Source organism: Crinia signifera, chromosome 11 (genome assembly GCF_055691185.1).
Source record: "Crinia signifera chromosome 11, ASM5569118v1, whole genome shotgun sequence".
NCBI lineage: Eukaryota > Metazoa > Chordata > Amphibia > Anura > Myobatrachidae > Crinia > Crinia signifera.
The window spans coordinates 100,381,670-100,396,006 of NC_139227.1; the positions used below are offsets into that span (position 1 = coordinate 100,381,670).

The 14,337-nt window shown below is 47.8% G+C and overlaps 1 protein-coding gene across 3 annotated transcripts in view; it reads right to left on the minus strand.

The window, feature by feature from the left end:
- OSBPL5 (oxysterol binding protein like 5) overlaps positions 1–11,135 on the minus strand; it is an 88,310-nt gene extending 77,175 nt beyond the window's left edge. The window contains exon 1 of one of the 3 annotated variants that reach the window (XM_083163932.1): positions 10,786–11,135. In XM_083163932.1, the coding sequence (XP_083020058.1) occupies positions 10,786–10,800 (15 nt within the window). In that variant the 5' untranslated portion in view covers positions 10,801–11,135. Of the gene's footprint in view, positions 1–379; positions 782–10,785 lie in introns of those variants that run through there. The other 2 variants (XM_083163933.1, XM_083163934.1) reach the window with 2 other exon arrangements.
- Positions 11,136–14,337: the final 3,202 nt, after the last annotated feature.

The window sequence follows — 14,337 nt, forward strand, 5'->3', positions numbered from 1 at the left end:
AGAAAAGTGCTATATAAATGCCATTATTATGATAATACTATTACAAATCACATTAACTATGTCTAACAAGATACCAGCACATGCTGGGTTAATGCAGTGAGGAGACGATGCCGCTGGCTGGATCACTGCTAAACGCGGCAGTACAGAATCTCCGGTTCTCTGCATGATAGTAAATAGGGGTCTCGTTCTGTGGCATGGTGCAAAATCGCTTAGTCAAAATCGCCCATCCTGCCGCCCGTGTGTACACCCCTTCACGCCGGGGGCAAGTCTCCCACCTTAAGCACAAAATACTCAGCAACAGTTAACGTAACAGAAAACACGGTTGTATCCGTCTGTTTCCAGGATCACGCAGACATGGAAGGAAAGGACTGGTGCTTACCGTCTCAGCCAGGGAGAGGATCTCTGCCCTATAGATGCCCAGCCCGAGGATGCTGAATCACCGCAGCAGGAACTTGGTAGCAAACCATCGCACTGCCCACGTCCGTGCTGATGCTGGTCTCAGATCCCAGAGGATTGCAGCCTGGAAGTACCCACAGCCCAGCTCTCCCCTTCCCTGTGCTGCTGCTGTGCAATCTTCCTTTCTCCCCAGCTGCGGAATCTATGGCAGACAACGTGCAGTGTGTGTGTGTGTGTGTGTGTGTGTGTGGCGAGGAGACAGCAGCACTGGGATACACAGGGAGAGGATACAGCTGCTGAGGAGGAGGAGGAGGAAGAAGAATGTACGGCTGTACCACAAGTGTGATGCAACAGAGAGGACTGGGCTCCCTCCTCTGTATCCTCACCCATCTTATGGTCTAATAGAGGGGGGTCTCAAACTCCGCCCTCAGGACCCCACACATGCCAGGTTTTCCAGGTCACCCGGCAGCTGCGCTGTGCATCACCAACTGCCATGTTTTAAATATACACAGGTGACCTGGAAAACATGAACTGTGTGGGGTCCTGAGGCATACCTCCCAACTGTCCACATTTTTGCGGGATTGTCCCATTTTTTGGGGGGATGGTTCCGTGTAAGGATGGACATCGGAAGAAGGCACGTGCAAAAAAAAGCCTTTCTTTGCACGTGCACTAACATCTTCCGTATGGCCATGTACGCGCAGTACTGCAGTGTGGCTGGGGGGGGGCGGCGTGAACACCGAAACACCATTAAGAGTTTACCATTCAACACATTCCATTCATTAGAATGCCGCCATTGCATGGTAAAACTACTGCAGGTTGAGTATCCCTTATCCAAAATGCTCGGGACCAGACAAATTTTGGATAACAGATTAATATTTTTATATTTCTTGTATCTTGAATTTATGTTGTATAAACACATCAAACACAATATTTTTTATTTGTGCATATATCTCAGGTACTGACTTTGACTGCCAAGCAATCATCTCCTAGCACAAATTCAGTGGCAGTTAAATATCATGTCCCCAGTAGTGCCAGTTACATATCATGTTCCCAGTAGTGCTAGATACATATCATGTCCCCAGTAGTGCTGTTACATGTCATGTCCCCAGTAGTGCCAGTTACATATCATGTCCCCAGTAGTGCCAGTTACATATCATGTCCCCAGTAGTGCCAGTTACATATCATGTTCCCAGTAGTGCTAGATACATATCATGTCCTCAGTAGTGCTAGATACATGTCATGTCCCCAGTAGTGCCAGTTACATATCATGTCCCCAGTAGTGCCAGTTACATATCATGTCCCCAGTAGTGCCAGTTACATATCATGTCCCCAGTAGTGCTAGATACATATCATGTCCCCAGTAGTGCTAGATACATATCATGTCCCCAGTAGTGCCAGTTACATATCATGTCCCCAGTAGTGCCAGTTACATATCATGTCCCCAGTAGTGCTAGATACATATCATGTCCCCAGTAGTGCTAGATACATATCATGTCCCCAGTAGTGCTAGATACATATCATGTCCCCAGTAGTGCTAGATACATATCATGTCCCCAGTAGTGCCAGATACATATCATGTCCCCAGTAGTGCCAGTTACATATCATGTCCCCAGTAGTGCCAGTTACATATCATGTCCCCAGTAGTGCCAGTTACATATCATGTCCCCAGTAGTGCCAGTTACATATCATGTCCCCAGTAGTGCTAGATACATATCATGTCCCCAGTAGTGCTAGATACATATCATGTCCCCAGTAGTGCTAGATACATATCATGTCCCCAGTAGTGCCAGTTACATATCATGTCCTCAGTAGTGCCGCTACAGATGTCCCCAGTAGTGCTAGATACATATCATGTCCCCAGTAGTGCCAGTTACATATCATGTCCTCAGTAGTGCCGCTACAGATGTCCCCAGTAGCCAACATTGTCTTGCAAAGGGGGTGGGTTTGGAGTCCCCATGTCCCATGCTGTTCGGCTTAGCACTTAGATGAAAATGGGGACATGAATTCACAATCATTCCACAAAGCCACATCCCGGGGCCACTCCCCTTTTAGGGAACATGCACAGGAGCCCCAACTCCCAAAATTAGATGATGGGACTGGAGGTATGCTGAGGACAGAGTTTGAGAACCTGAGCTTGCAGGTTGAGGTCAGCGTATCATCGGCCTGTTTCTCTCTGCACATGTTACCTCTACCCCACCTGCAGTGCAGCATGGTTTTGTCCATTTAAGAAATATTATGCATTTGGGATCATCTCTGAATCAGGATCAATGTGCATCACTAGGAAAACGTGTGTATTATAAGGAGCTATGCAGCCTCTAATGAGCATTTTAAATAGCGGGGATCCCAGGATCGTCCAATACGCAGACTGAAATGCCATATACAGTAATGCAGGAGAGGGAACTACCGTAAACTAGGCGGCAGAGATGGACTTCCCGCATTCCCACTATGCAGATGATCGGACTAGAAATACTAAGCCTTTGAGAGAGAGATAAAGTACCAGCTCCTGACGCCAGTGTCACAGGTGGTGTTGTTGGCACTCTATCTCTCTCTATGGCTTAGTACATAGAGCTCATAGTGTAAAAGCAGCAATGCCACAGCGGTATCGCCATAGAACGGCCCGAGATCTGTTCCTCTGATGAACAGCACTAGCCCAGGGATGGCAGGTTGGGGCAGGTATTCATTTGTACTCTCGTTACTGTACTGAATACAGAGACATAATAATAATAATAATATTATATATAGAGATGTGCGGCGGACACTTTTTCGGGTTTTGGTTTTGGATCTCCCTTCGTGTTTTGGATCTGGATTGGTTTTGGATCTGGATTGTTATGAAAAAATGCTAAAAATGGCTAAAATAACAGAATTTGGGCCTGTTTTTGCCCCTAAAGTGTTATTAAGCTCAATAACATTAGTTTCCACTCATTTCTAGTCAATTTCGATCACTTCACAGCTCATAAATTGTTTTCATTGACTGTAGTTGGGCCAAAAGGTTATACCGAGGTAGCTGGATGACTAAGCTAAGCGACAGCAGTGGGCATCACATACATGTGGACCTTACACTTCCAACCTGGCACATCTTGGAAGCAGAGCGGCACTGCAGGGGCAGACAGGGTGGCAGTTTAATAATGTGTTTTTATTTTATTTATTTCTCTTACTTTACACTGGACACAGCCCGTTACACTGGACACTGGATATAGCCCATCACACTGGACAATGGACACAGCCCCTGGACAATGGACACAGCCCCGGGACACTGGACACAGCCCCGGGACACTGGACACAGCCCCGGGACACTGGACACAGCCCATCACACTGGACATAGCCCCGGGACACTGGACACAGCTACTGACACACTGGACACAGCCCCTTGTATTATGGACACTGCAGCCCCTGTACACTGAGTGCACAGTCAGCAGCACTGCAGCCCCTGCGTGTGAGCACTTCAGCACCTAGTGTTCAACAAAATAAAAAATCAGTCACTAAATAAATCACAGCACAGGGACAGGGCACGGAGCACGGAGCCCAACCACCCTCTTCCCTCTCCTGTAATGGAGTGAAGATGGCGGGGCGCGTGTGCGTCTAATATAGAATCCAGATCCTGATTCGCTTTACATTACTATAATTAATTGAAATGTAATAAAGTGAACAGATACTACACTTAGTACACTCAAACCATAAATAACCTTTTTTTTTTTTTTTTCAAAGTGAGCAAGTGAGACACCCAAAAGATCCAGATTTTTCACTGAGCGAACAATTGATTTATTAAGCTTGGAGAAGAGATAAACTGGAGATAAAGCGGAGAAAAGGTAAAAGGAGATAAAGCACAGCCAATCAGCTCCCAACTGTCTTTTTCAAACACAGCTGATTGGCTGGTGCTTTATCTCCTTTTACCTTTTCTCCGCTTTATCTCCAGTTTATCTCTTCTCCAAGCTTAATAAATCAATTGTTCGCTCAGTGAAAAATCTGGATCTTTTGGGTGTCTCACTTGCTCACTTTGAAAAAAAAAAAAAAGGTTATTTATGGTTTGAGTGTACTAAGTGTAGTATCTGTTCACTTTATTACATTTCAATTAATTATAGTGGCCTAATTTCGGGGGCGTGGCCTATACTCGCGGCTCCCCCACGAGGCCACGCCCCCATTTTGTCGCTATGGGGGCATGACCCAGAGGCTCTGTGAGCCTCTAGCCATGCCCCCAGCACCCTGGCTGCGGGAATAGACGCTGTGCGCGTTTACTCCCCGCTGTTTAGCAGCCGACAGGGGGGACTCCCAACAGCCCCCCCTCACCGCGGGACACTGCCGATCGCGGGAGGGACAGCGGGACAGGCCCTGATAATCGGGACTGTCCCGCTGAAATCGGGACTGTTGGGAGGTATGCAATGATGTACAGTAGCACATGGCTGTTAGTGGGATCCACTGGTGTAGTGTGATACACCAGGAAGTAAAGCAAGTGGGAGACACAGATAGATGGAGCACAAAAGTTAAAAGTACTACACAGCCCAGCAAACACAGAGTCTGTGTGTCTGTGAGTGAGAATGTGTGGTCATGCTACTCACCTTTCTGTGATACTATGCTGCTTCTGGTACTTGGTACACTCCTAGGGTGACCAACCGTCCCGTCTTTGCCGGGACTGTCCTGGTTTTCAATAGTGAAATCCCGCGTCCCGGGGGAACCCATGCCGGGACGCAGAAAGTCCCGGGTTTTGATCCCTCCGCGTGCAAACAATTACCGGCGCAGCCGCGCAGCATAAAAATGAGTGTGAGGGGGTCAGGGGGAGGGGAGGGAACTCTTACGCCCACCCTCCGGCCTCCCGCTTCCTTGTTATTGGTTATTTAGCCACCCGTGACCCGGCCGGACACCTCCCACACACTCCCCATATAAAGCTGTGCTGCGCATGCTGGGGTGGGGCAGGCGCGCAAGAAGACGGAGATGGACCACGGCGCGTAGACTACCGTCCGTCACCACCACCGCCCGGGCCACGCCACGAGCCGAGGAGAGACGCGGCAGCGGGTCACCACTCGCACCGTCCACCGCATGAGACAGCGCAGTGCAGTGCGTGGACTCCTGGAGGGAGAGCGAGGAGGAGCGGAGCTGCGGAGGAGACTGTGAGTGAGTAGACTCTGGCCTACTGCGGCCTACCCTCGCTCGCTGCTCGCTCGTGAGTCGTGCTTCCTGTCAGTGTGCTGCTGCTGTGCTGAGCGGCTCGCCTCAGCCTGAGCCTGTGTGTGAGACTCTCACACTCACAGTGAGAGTCAGAGAGTAGTCTAGTAGGCCTGGCCGCCTCGAGGAGGACGTTCCAGTAATTTGTTCAAAGACATGTTGGTGCCTACTAGGTTTGTACTTGTGACTATTGCACCTTCATTTGTTCAAAGACATGTTGGGGCCTACTAGGTTTGTACTTGTGGCTATTGCACTTTAATTTGTTCAAAGACATGTTGGTGCCTACTAGGTTTGTACTTGTGACTATTGCACCTTCATTTGTTCAAAGACATGTTGGGGCCTACTAGGTTTGTACTTGTGGCTATTGCACCTTCATTTGTTCAAAGACATGTTGGGGCCTACTAGGTTTGTACTTGTGGCTAATGCACCTTCATTTGTTCAAAGACATGTTGGGGCCTAATTCTATTTGTGACCTGTAAATGTATATATAGAGCAGCAGATTCTGGTACAGTGTCTTATATAGTGTGCAGCATATCCCGTTACAGCGTCTTATATATAGCGCAACAGCTTCCGTTACAGTGTCTTACCCGACATTCCGGGCGGGGCGCGGCGGTTGGTGCGCGCGCGCGCGGGGGGGTGTCGAGCCCGCCCAGACCTGTCCCGGGTTGGGCCATTGGAAAGTTGGTCACCCTATACACTCCTGTGAGCAGTATACAGCTGTATCAAATCCTCTGCTGGGACCTGTGGTGCTTCAAGTTCTGCAGCAGCTCCATTGCAATACTCTCTGGAGTTAGTACAGCTCAGCTGCCACAGGTGGCAGTGATGAGCTCAGACATGGTGTGGATTGGATGCGGAGCTGGATGAACTACACAGCCCTGAGTCAGGCAGTACAGTTCCTCTAAGCTACCATGTGAGGCATTGCTGTGCTCAGGCAAATGCATTGAATGAAAATGAAACCGAAACTGAATTGAAGAATGTGTGTGTGTGTCAGGGTAGGTCACACGCACAGTTGTGGGGGTGGAGTCAGGGAGTGGTCACACACAAATAGGGGTGGAGTCAGGGTAGTACACTCATGCATGTACACACAGATGGGGGTGGAGTCATAGCGGCCATGTACACACAGATGAGGGGTGGAGTCAGGGTAGTACACTCCAGCATGCACAGCTGTGGGGTGCGGAGTCAGGAAGGGGTCACGCACACATTGTTAGGCATGAAGAAAGGGGTTTCATTTCTAAAAGATGGCTCTGTGTACCCACCTGTACTTCAACCCAATTTTGCTCACTCACTGCAGACCCCTATCTTCTACCACCCATACACTAGGACGTGTTGCAATGTACAGACAAGCATAACCGTGTGTGCTACATCTAATAAAGAATGACGACATTAGGGTTACCGACATACGTCCCCACAGTATAATAGAGTCCCACCACTATGGGCCCAATTCAGACCTGATCGCTGGGTTGTGAGTATTCATAGGGCCTGTTTCTGCCGATTATCAAAAGACCGCGCATGTGTATGGTACGCTATGCGCATGTGCTGGGTCCCCTTGCGTTACACCCTCAAACACCTGTCAATCACCTTGGTCTATCCGCAAGGGGACAGCGCGCATGTGCACAACATACCATGCGCATTCTTATAATCGGCAGGGCAGCAAATTCGCAGCCCTGTGTATGAATCGGGCCCCATGTCCAATGTGCAGCACTATTTACCACACAAGGATAACACTACTTTAGGCAGAACTTGGATCATGGTGTCGTATAACATGGTTTGAGTTGAACGAAGACCACCTGACTGTACGATTATGACATCACAGCCAGCCATGGCCACTCTCTGTGGAGGCCGCGTTGACACTGGAAACTCTGCCTGGGTATTCGGACCACTGATGCTGCAATGTTCAGAACAACATCCATCAATGACTGGGATGATGAGCTCCCATGCCCTGGCCAATGCTCTGCCCTTCCTTCTGCTACATATAGAAGGGTCGCACTCTTGATTCGGCCGTCCAGATTGGATTAGAAGCCCCAAAAAAGGAATACTCTCTCTTATTTTTAGCTTGGGAATCTCAAATTATCAATTGTCATTTGCACACATACAGTATATTACCAGATCTTTGCTTCGGCTAACCAGATTGGACCCCAAGGGGTAAATTTACTAAGACGGGACTTCTATATTATCTTCTAGAAGGTAATAAATAAATACGTAGAATGTGATTGGTTGCTACGGGCAACATCCCATCTTCAATAGAAGTCCCATCTTAGTAATTTTACCCCTAAATCTGTTACTTGTTTCCTAGCACAGCGCCCAGATTTCCTACGGCACCGTAGGGAAATCGCATCGCATCGCATGGGCCATTATAGCGGCATACGATGCTTTTTAAATTAATGTAATTTTTTCTATGGCCATTGTACCCCACTATATCGCATATCATCGCATCGCATGTCCCGCAAAATCGCATGCGATCACATGGAATTTTAAAGGGTGTGCGATGCCATGACATTAGGTATACAATAATATGATTGTATGTCCCAAAAATAGGTTGAACGCACCCCCCCCCCCCCCCACTATCCACACCACCTGGAAGCGTGGCGAGCCCCGCGAGGATAGTGGGGTAATAAAAAAGTCAGGAGGACGCGTTCCGCTGCACTCGCCACGTTTTGGGGTGGCGTGGATAGTGTGTGGGGGGGGGGGGTGCGTTAAACCTATTTTTGGGACATACAATCATATTATTGTATACCTAATGTCATGGCATAGCACCCCAGAAAATCGCATGCGATCAATAAAAAATGCGATTTTGCGGGAGGTGCGATGCCATGCGATGAAATGGGCCTGGGGACATAAGAGCAGTGAATAAATTAACTAAAAAAATCACATTGCATGGGATTTTGCGGGAGGTGCGATGCGATGAGATGCCCTGGGGACATAAAAGCAGTGAATAAATGAACTAAACTTGAGACTAGGAGCAGGGGTGCCTCAAGTTGTTAGTCCAGGGCTAAATAAAATTATTAAAATGGTCAAAACCAGTACTGGTGGCTTTCAATCATAAAACATGAAGGTAATCCGAAGCACAACTGTACATCGCCAGACATAACCTACCCTAAGTAGTACAGATAGGCCCAATTTACAGAATTTAATAATTAAAAAAAAAGTGTTAATAAAAAACTCTTATCTTTGGGTTGCTGTGGGAAAATGCAGATTCTCTAGGGCGCCGTGATTCAAAAATGTTTGGGAACCGCTGCACTTGGGCATGGTAGGAGAATAAAACAGTGTGCCCAAAGCATTGCGAGCGATGTGAGGGGTTGCGGTGCACTTCAAACTGTGTCCATGTCGACTGTCGACATTCAGGTAAAAAAAAAAACAGTGGAAACCCCCATGTTGACCTTTTGACTGTCAACCTAACCCCATGTTGACCTAATGCTTGTCGACCAACATGCTGTAGACCCAATGATCCCAACCCATTTGTAATGCCTCGTACACACTGCTACACCGGGATGCCACCGTCTTTTGAAGATCCCAAACACCGGTCATCTAAATGTATCCTTGGATAGTTCAGCCACTGATCTCTGAACTTATAACTTGGTCAGTGCATTTGAATCTCTGCACATAGATGTATGAATTGGACAAGACAATATCTAGGTATAAATATACTTCTATTGCAGTGTTCCATATAGGATAAGTCACCACATTGTATCTGAAAGAACCAGTCCCCTTTATAAAAGGCACCTGCAGCAAACCAGATACCCGGATACAGGTACGAGGTGTAGTTGGGTTATTTACCTGCTGATTTGTGGCCCCGGCAATAATCCTGGATACTAATTACAGAGGGTAAGAACTGGGTATTAATAGTCCTACAGATGTTTGCCAGTAGCAGCTTTACTGTACATATAATATCCCTGTATCCGATGTTTCCGTAACATCACTGCTGAGAACCCCACAATATCACACCAGCATCAGCTCTAAAGCTGGGTACACACCTAAAGATGTATCTGTCCAATCTGTCTGGTGAGAACAAACATCTCACCAGACAGATGGGTGTCCCAAACTCTGAAAAACAGACACTCAGACCAATGGGTTAAATCGTTTTTGTCTGTTTTCCAGCATTTGAGGGCAAATGATTAATCCTCATATGGTCCCATACATTTACAGATTTTTGTTCCCTCCAGACAGATTGGACAGATAGATCTTTTGTTGTGTACCCAGCTACCAATAATGACACCAACCCTACAAGTAATAAGTGAAATCACTGCAGAAACTATTATAAAACAGGACGGAATATAGAATAAAACACTGCAGGGTCTACAGTACTAAGCTTCGTTGAGAGAGATAACGCAAACGGATATAAAGTACCAGCCATTCAGCCCCTAACTGTCTCGTTACAGGCTGTTAAAATGACAGTTGGGGGCTAGTTGGAAAGTACTTTATCTCTGTCCACTTTCTCTCTTTCCAAGGGCCATATGTACTAAGCTTCAAAAAGTGATAAACAGCCATCCAATCAGTCCCTAACTGCCATGTTACAAGCTGAGTTTGAAAAATGGCAGTTGGGGCTGATTGGATTGTGATTTATCACTCTCCACTTTATTACCTTTTGAAGCTTGATACATCTGGCCCCAAGGCTTAGCACATAGACCCCTGTAATGCCGCATTGTAAAACACACGTATACTGTATTTGATTCTGTTGGTTCTACAAACATCTATAAATTGATTATAGATAGATAGATATATTGCAATATGCGTGGGATGACTTTACGGCCTCGTCCGATCATGGAGACCTGCTGCAATCCTATTAAACCGTAGAAATTAGCAAAGTATTCTTGTCTGCAATCTGCTACACAGTTCCCAGAGTAACAAACACAGGGAACAACTCGAGAACCGAAAACTTATAGTCTAGGAATTATTTATCAGCCTTGCGAGCAGATTGGGTGCAATGCAGCATCCCACACTTCCACGTGCGCCAGGAGAGCATTATCCAGGGGTCCCGCTAGAAGCACATCAGTCACTGGCATTGTGGGTCACTCGCTGCTGGCATTCTGGGTAGTAGGACATTTGGTGGAAGCAGCACATTTCCCTGCATTAAGGAACCTGCACTGATCTTACTGCAGGGAGAGAGAAGCCCCAGCTGGGGGGGAAAGGCACCAATTCAGCACAAAATGCAGCATTGACACCATTCATCGGTCGCATTGGCTGCAATCAGTGGAATATATATGAACAGCACATGAATATTTGCAGTATACTCACAGTACAGCACGGCATGAGCGATGATTTCCAGCGCAAATCCCCTACAGCCACAGGCGGACGCTCTCTCCTCGCTCATTCTCCTTACAGATTGCCATACAGTCAGATTGGAAGGCTGCCAGCTGCAAGGGGCGACTGAGCAGCCAATCAGATCGTACAAAGCTGTCACCCAACACTGGGCCATCTATCCATCAGCATCACTTGCAGAGCTGCCATGTGTCCAGGGCCCTGAGGTACATCCTGCTGCAAACACCTGACATCTACAACTATCAAAAGCAGAATTAATTTCACATGTGCAATTTGTCCAAGAGATTCCAGCAGGGAGGAAGCTGCACAGCTGCTGTATAGCAGGGGGAGATGTGCGGCCAGACAGCACAGTAATATGCTAATGCTGCCAGCACATCAATAGCTGGGACACAGTCCTGTCCTTTAACAGAAGCCATTTATCAGCCAGTATTGTGCTGGTGGCAGCTGAGTGCTCCCCCTCCTCCCTCCTTCATTTACTTAAGTGATTAATAGAACATAATCATTTTAAAAACCTCTCCATTCTAAAGTACTGATTGCTGTTTTATACACATTGTAGGGCTGACTGAGGTGGGAGCAAAGCAAAACAGAGCAAGGAACTGTGCACCATGCTGCACTGCAGGGGGGCGGTTGTAACCTGTGCATCTGAGTAACACCATGCTGCACTGCAGGGGGGCGGTTGTAACCTGTGCATCTGAGTAACACCATGCTGCACTGCAGGGGGGCAGATGTAACCTATGCACCTGGGTAACATTATGCTGAACTGCAGGGGGGCGGATGTAACCTGTGGACTTGCTTAACACCATGTTGCAATGTGTGTGTGTGTGGGGGGGGGGGGGGGGGGGGGGGGGGTGGGTGGGGGGGCAGATGTAACCTGTGGTCCTACTTAACACCATGCTGCACTGAAGGGGGACTGATGTAACCTGTGCACCTGGGTAACACCATGCTGCACTGCAGGGGGGTGGGCAGATGTAACCTGTGGACCTGCTTAACACATACATAGAATTTTGCACAGCATCCCATTGAGGGGGCGTGTCATGCTCCACCCAAAGGGCGTGTCTAGTTCCATATATGGAGAGAGTGTGAAAAGAGATTGTGAACGTGACACCTAGAAGCGTGGGTATGCACTGCTATATCTGCGAGGAATCTTTTAAAATGACTTATATCCAAATGTAGATGAGCCCCACAGCAGTTAGTGGGGGAGATTCTCTAAGCAAGAAATGCGGTAAAAACCCCGTTATCAGGGTTTTTACCGCATTTTTCTGTAATCTGGCGATGCCCCATAGAAGCCAATTGGCTTCTACCGCATCCCACCGCCGCCCCGCAACGACCCCCCCGCTGCCCCGCATCGCCCCCTCACCTGTGTCCGGGCAGCACAGCGCAGTGCTGCCCGGACCTGTGACCTCCTCCCTGCACTGATCCTCTTCCGGGTGCAGGGAGGAGGAGAGCCCGGCAGCAGCAGCGTCAGGTGTGTGATGGAGGGGGGAGCCACCGGGACCTGCTGTCCTTTGCTATAATTACCGCATATGTTAGAACATATGCGATCATTATAAATGCGATGGGCGGCGACGGGGGGCGGAGATTCTTAGAGAATCTCCCATAGTAATAGATTCTATACATGGTAAAGTGCTGGGAAATGGTGCTGATGATTCAATGTAAATGTATCTATCTCTCATTACTTGTATCCCCAAAAATTTAACAGTGTAATGTGGGCTAGGTGACATGAGGGAGATTGCTAGACTGAGGGAGAGAGGGAGATTGCTGCTATATCAGGGAGTCTCCTGCAGAATGCAGAAGGGTAGGCAACTATGGCTTAACACCAAGCTGCACTGCAGAGGCGCAGATGTAACCTTGTCTCCTGGTTAACACCATGCTGCACTGCAGGGGGGGGGGGAGCAGATGTAAGCCGTGCACCTGGGTAATACCATGCTGCACTGCAGGGGGCAGATGTAACATGTGTACCTGGGTAACAGGAGATACCCTGCTCTGCTCCTAGACTTCCCTCTTATACCACATTCACACCGCAAAGCATGGTGAGCACATGCGAGGGGACACGGTACACTTATGCAGTGTCCATATACACATATTCATTTTCCATGTCAATATTTTATTCTGTTGTTACTTTTGTCAGTGTCTAACTAATGCGTGTCTAACTTTTGACTGTCTGACTAGACATTGTCTGTCAGACATCTGGAATCCTTCTAAAACAGGAACTAGGACTATAGGTGCCCATACACGTACCAATTACCCGGTACTTTTTGTGCTAAAATAGCATCGTTGTGCATGCTATGCAATGCTATTTTAGCACAAAAAGTACTGGGTAATTGGTATGTGTATGGGCACCTTATTACTAAGTAATATGCAATGACCAGGGGCGTATCCAGGAGAAACGCACCATGATAGTAGGGGGGTGTAATTGGTGCCAGTGTACATGCTAAGAGAGCAGCGAGAGAGTGGAGAGCAGGGAGCGGGTGGGAATGGGATTAAAAATAGGCCCTGGCATTTAAAGTACACAGGCGCACCTTGGGGTCAAAAGTGAAGGATGTAGTTGTGTGCACGCCAAAGGCGCACTCCGGAAAAGGGGGTGTGGCCACTTAAAAGGGGGCATGTCCTTGAGTGTAGTGTACCACACCATATACAACTTATACACATTAAGCAACAAAGTACTAGAACCTATTATATTTGCCCCTTACACATGATGCCAAATGGCATGAGCCAAAATTCACATAATGCCACACGGATTGAGCCAAAATTCACATAATGCCACATGGATTAAGTCAAATTCATAATATGCTTCATAAACAGGGACCTTGCGCACCAAAGGTATGCATGCATTAAAAATATACACCATAATGCCCATTACATGTTAAGCCACACACCATAATGTCCGTTATGTATTCTGCCAAACACCATAATGCCTATTAAAAATTATGCTACATAAGTGCTGCTTACCTACATTCTCCTTTCCAAGGGTTCCATGCTCATTAACAAGGGTTCCATGCTCATTGCCATGTGTAATTACATGCTCATTGCCAAGGGGGAATACATGCTCGCGGTAACGGGGACAGCAGACGCCAGGCAGAAGTGACATCCATTGACAGCCAGGCAGAGAGCAGGGAGCTGCTCGGCTGTATTCAGAGCACTTGAAATAATATCCCTTTCACAGCAGAAAATGCAGGGACTTACCTGGGAATATGGCCTAGTTCCTGCATTTTCTAGTGTGAGGGGGCAGTTTAGAAATTATTATGCACGCTGTGGTGGCTCCCCCCCCCCCCTGCTGCTCTGGATTGTTTGCCCACCGGGCACTGGTTACTTTGTCTGATGTGGGCATGTATGGAGCTGGCTGGGTATGTGCAATGCTAGAGGGGTGAGGGTATGTGACAGACTGAGTCTTGGTATGTGCAATCCTGGCTGTTGGGGGAGTGAGGCTGGCATAATGAGCAATGGGTATTACGGTGTGCCGCATATTGAGCAATATTATGGTGTGCTGTGTAATGGGCATTATGGTGTGTAGCATATTATGTAATGGAC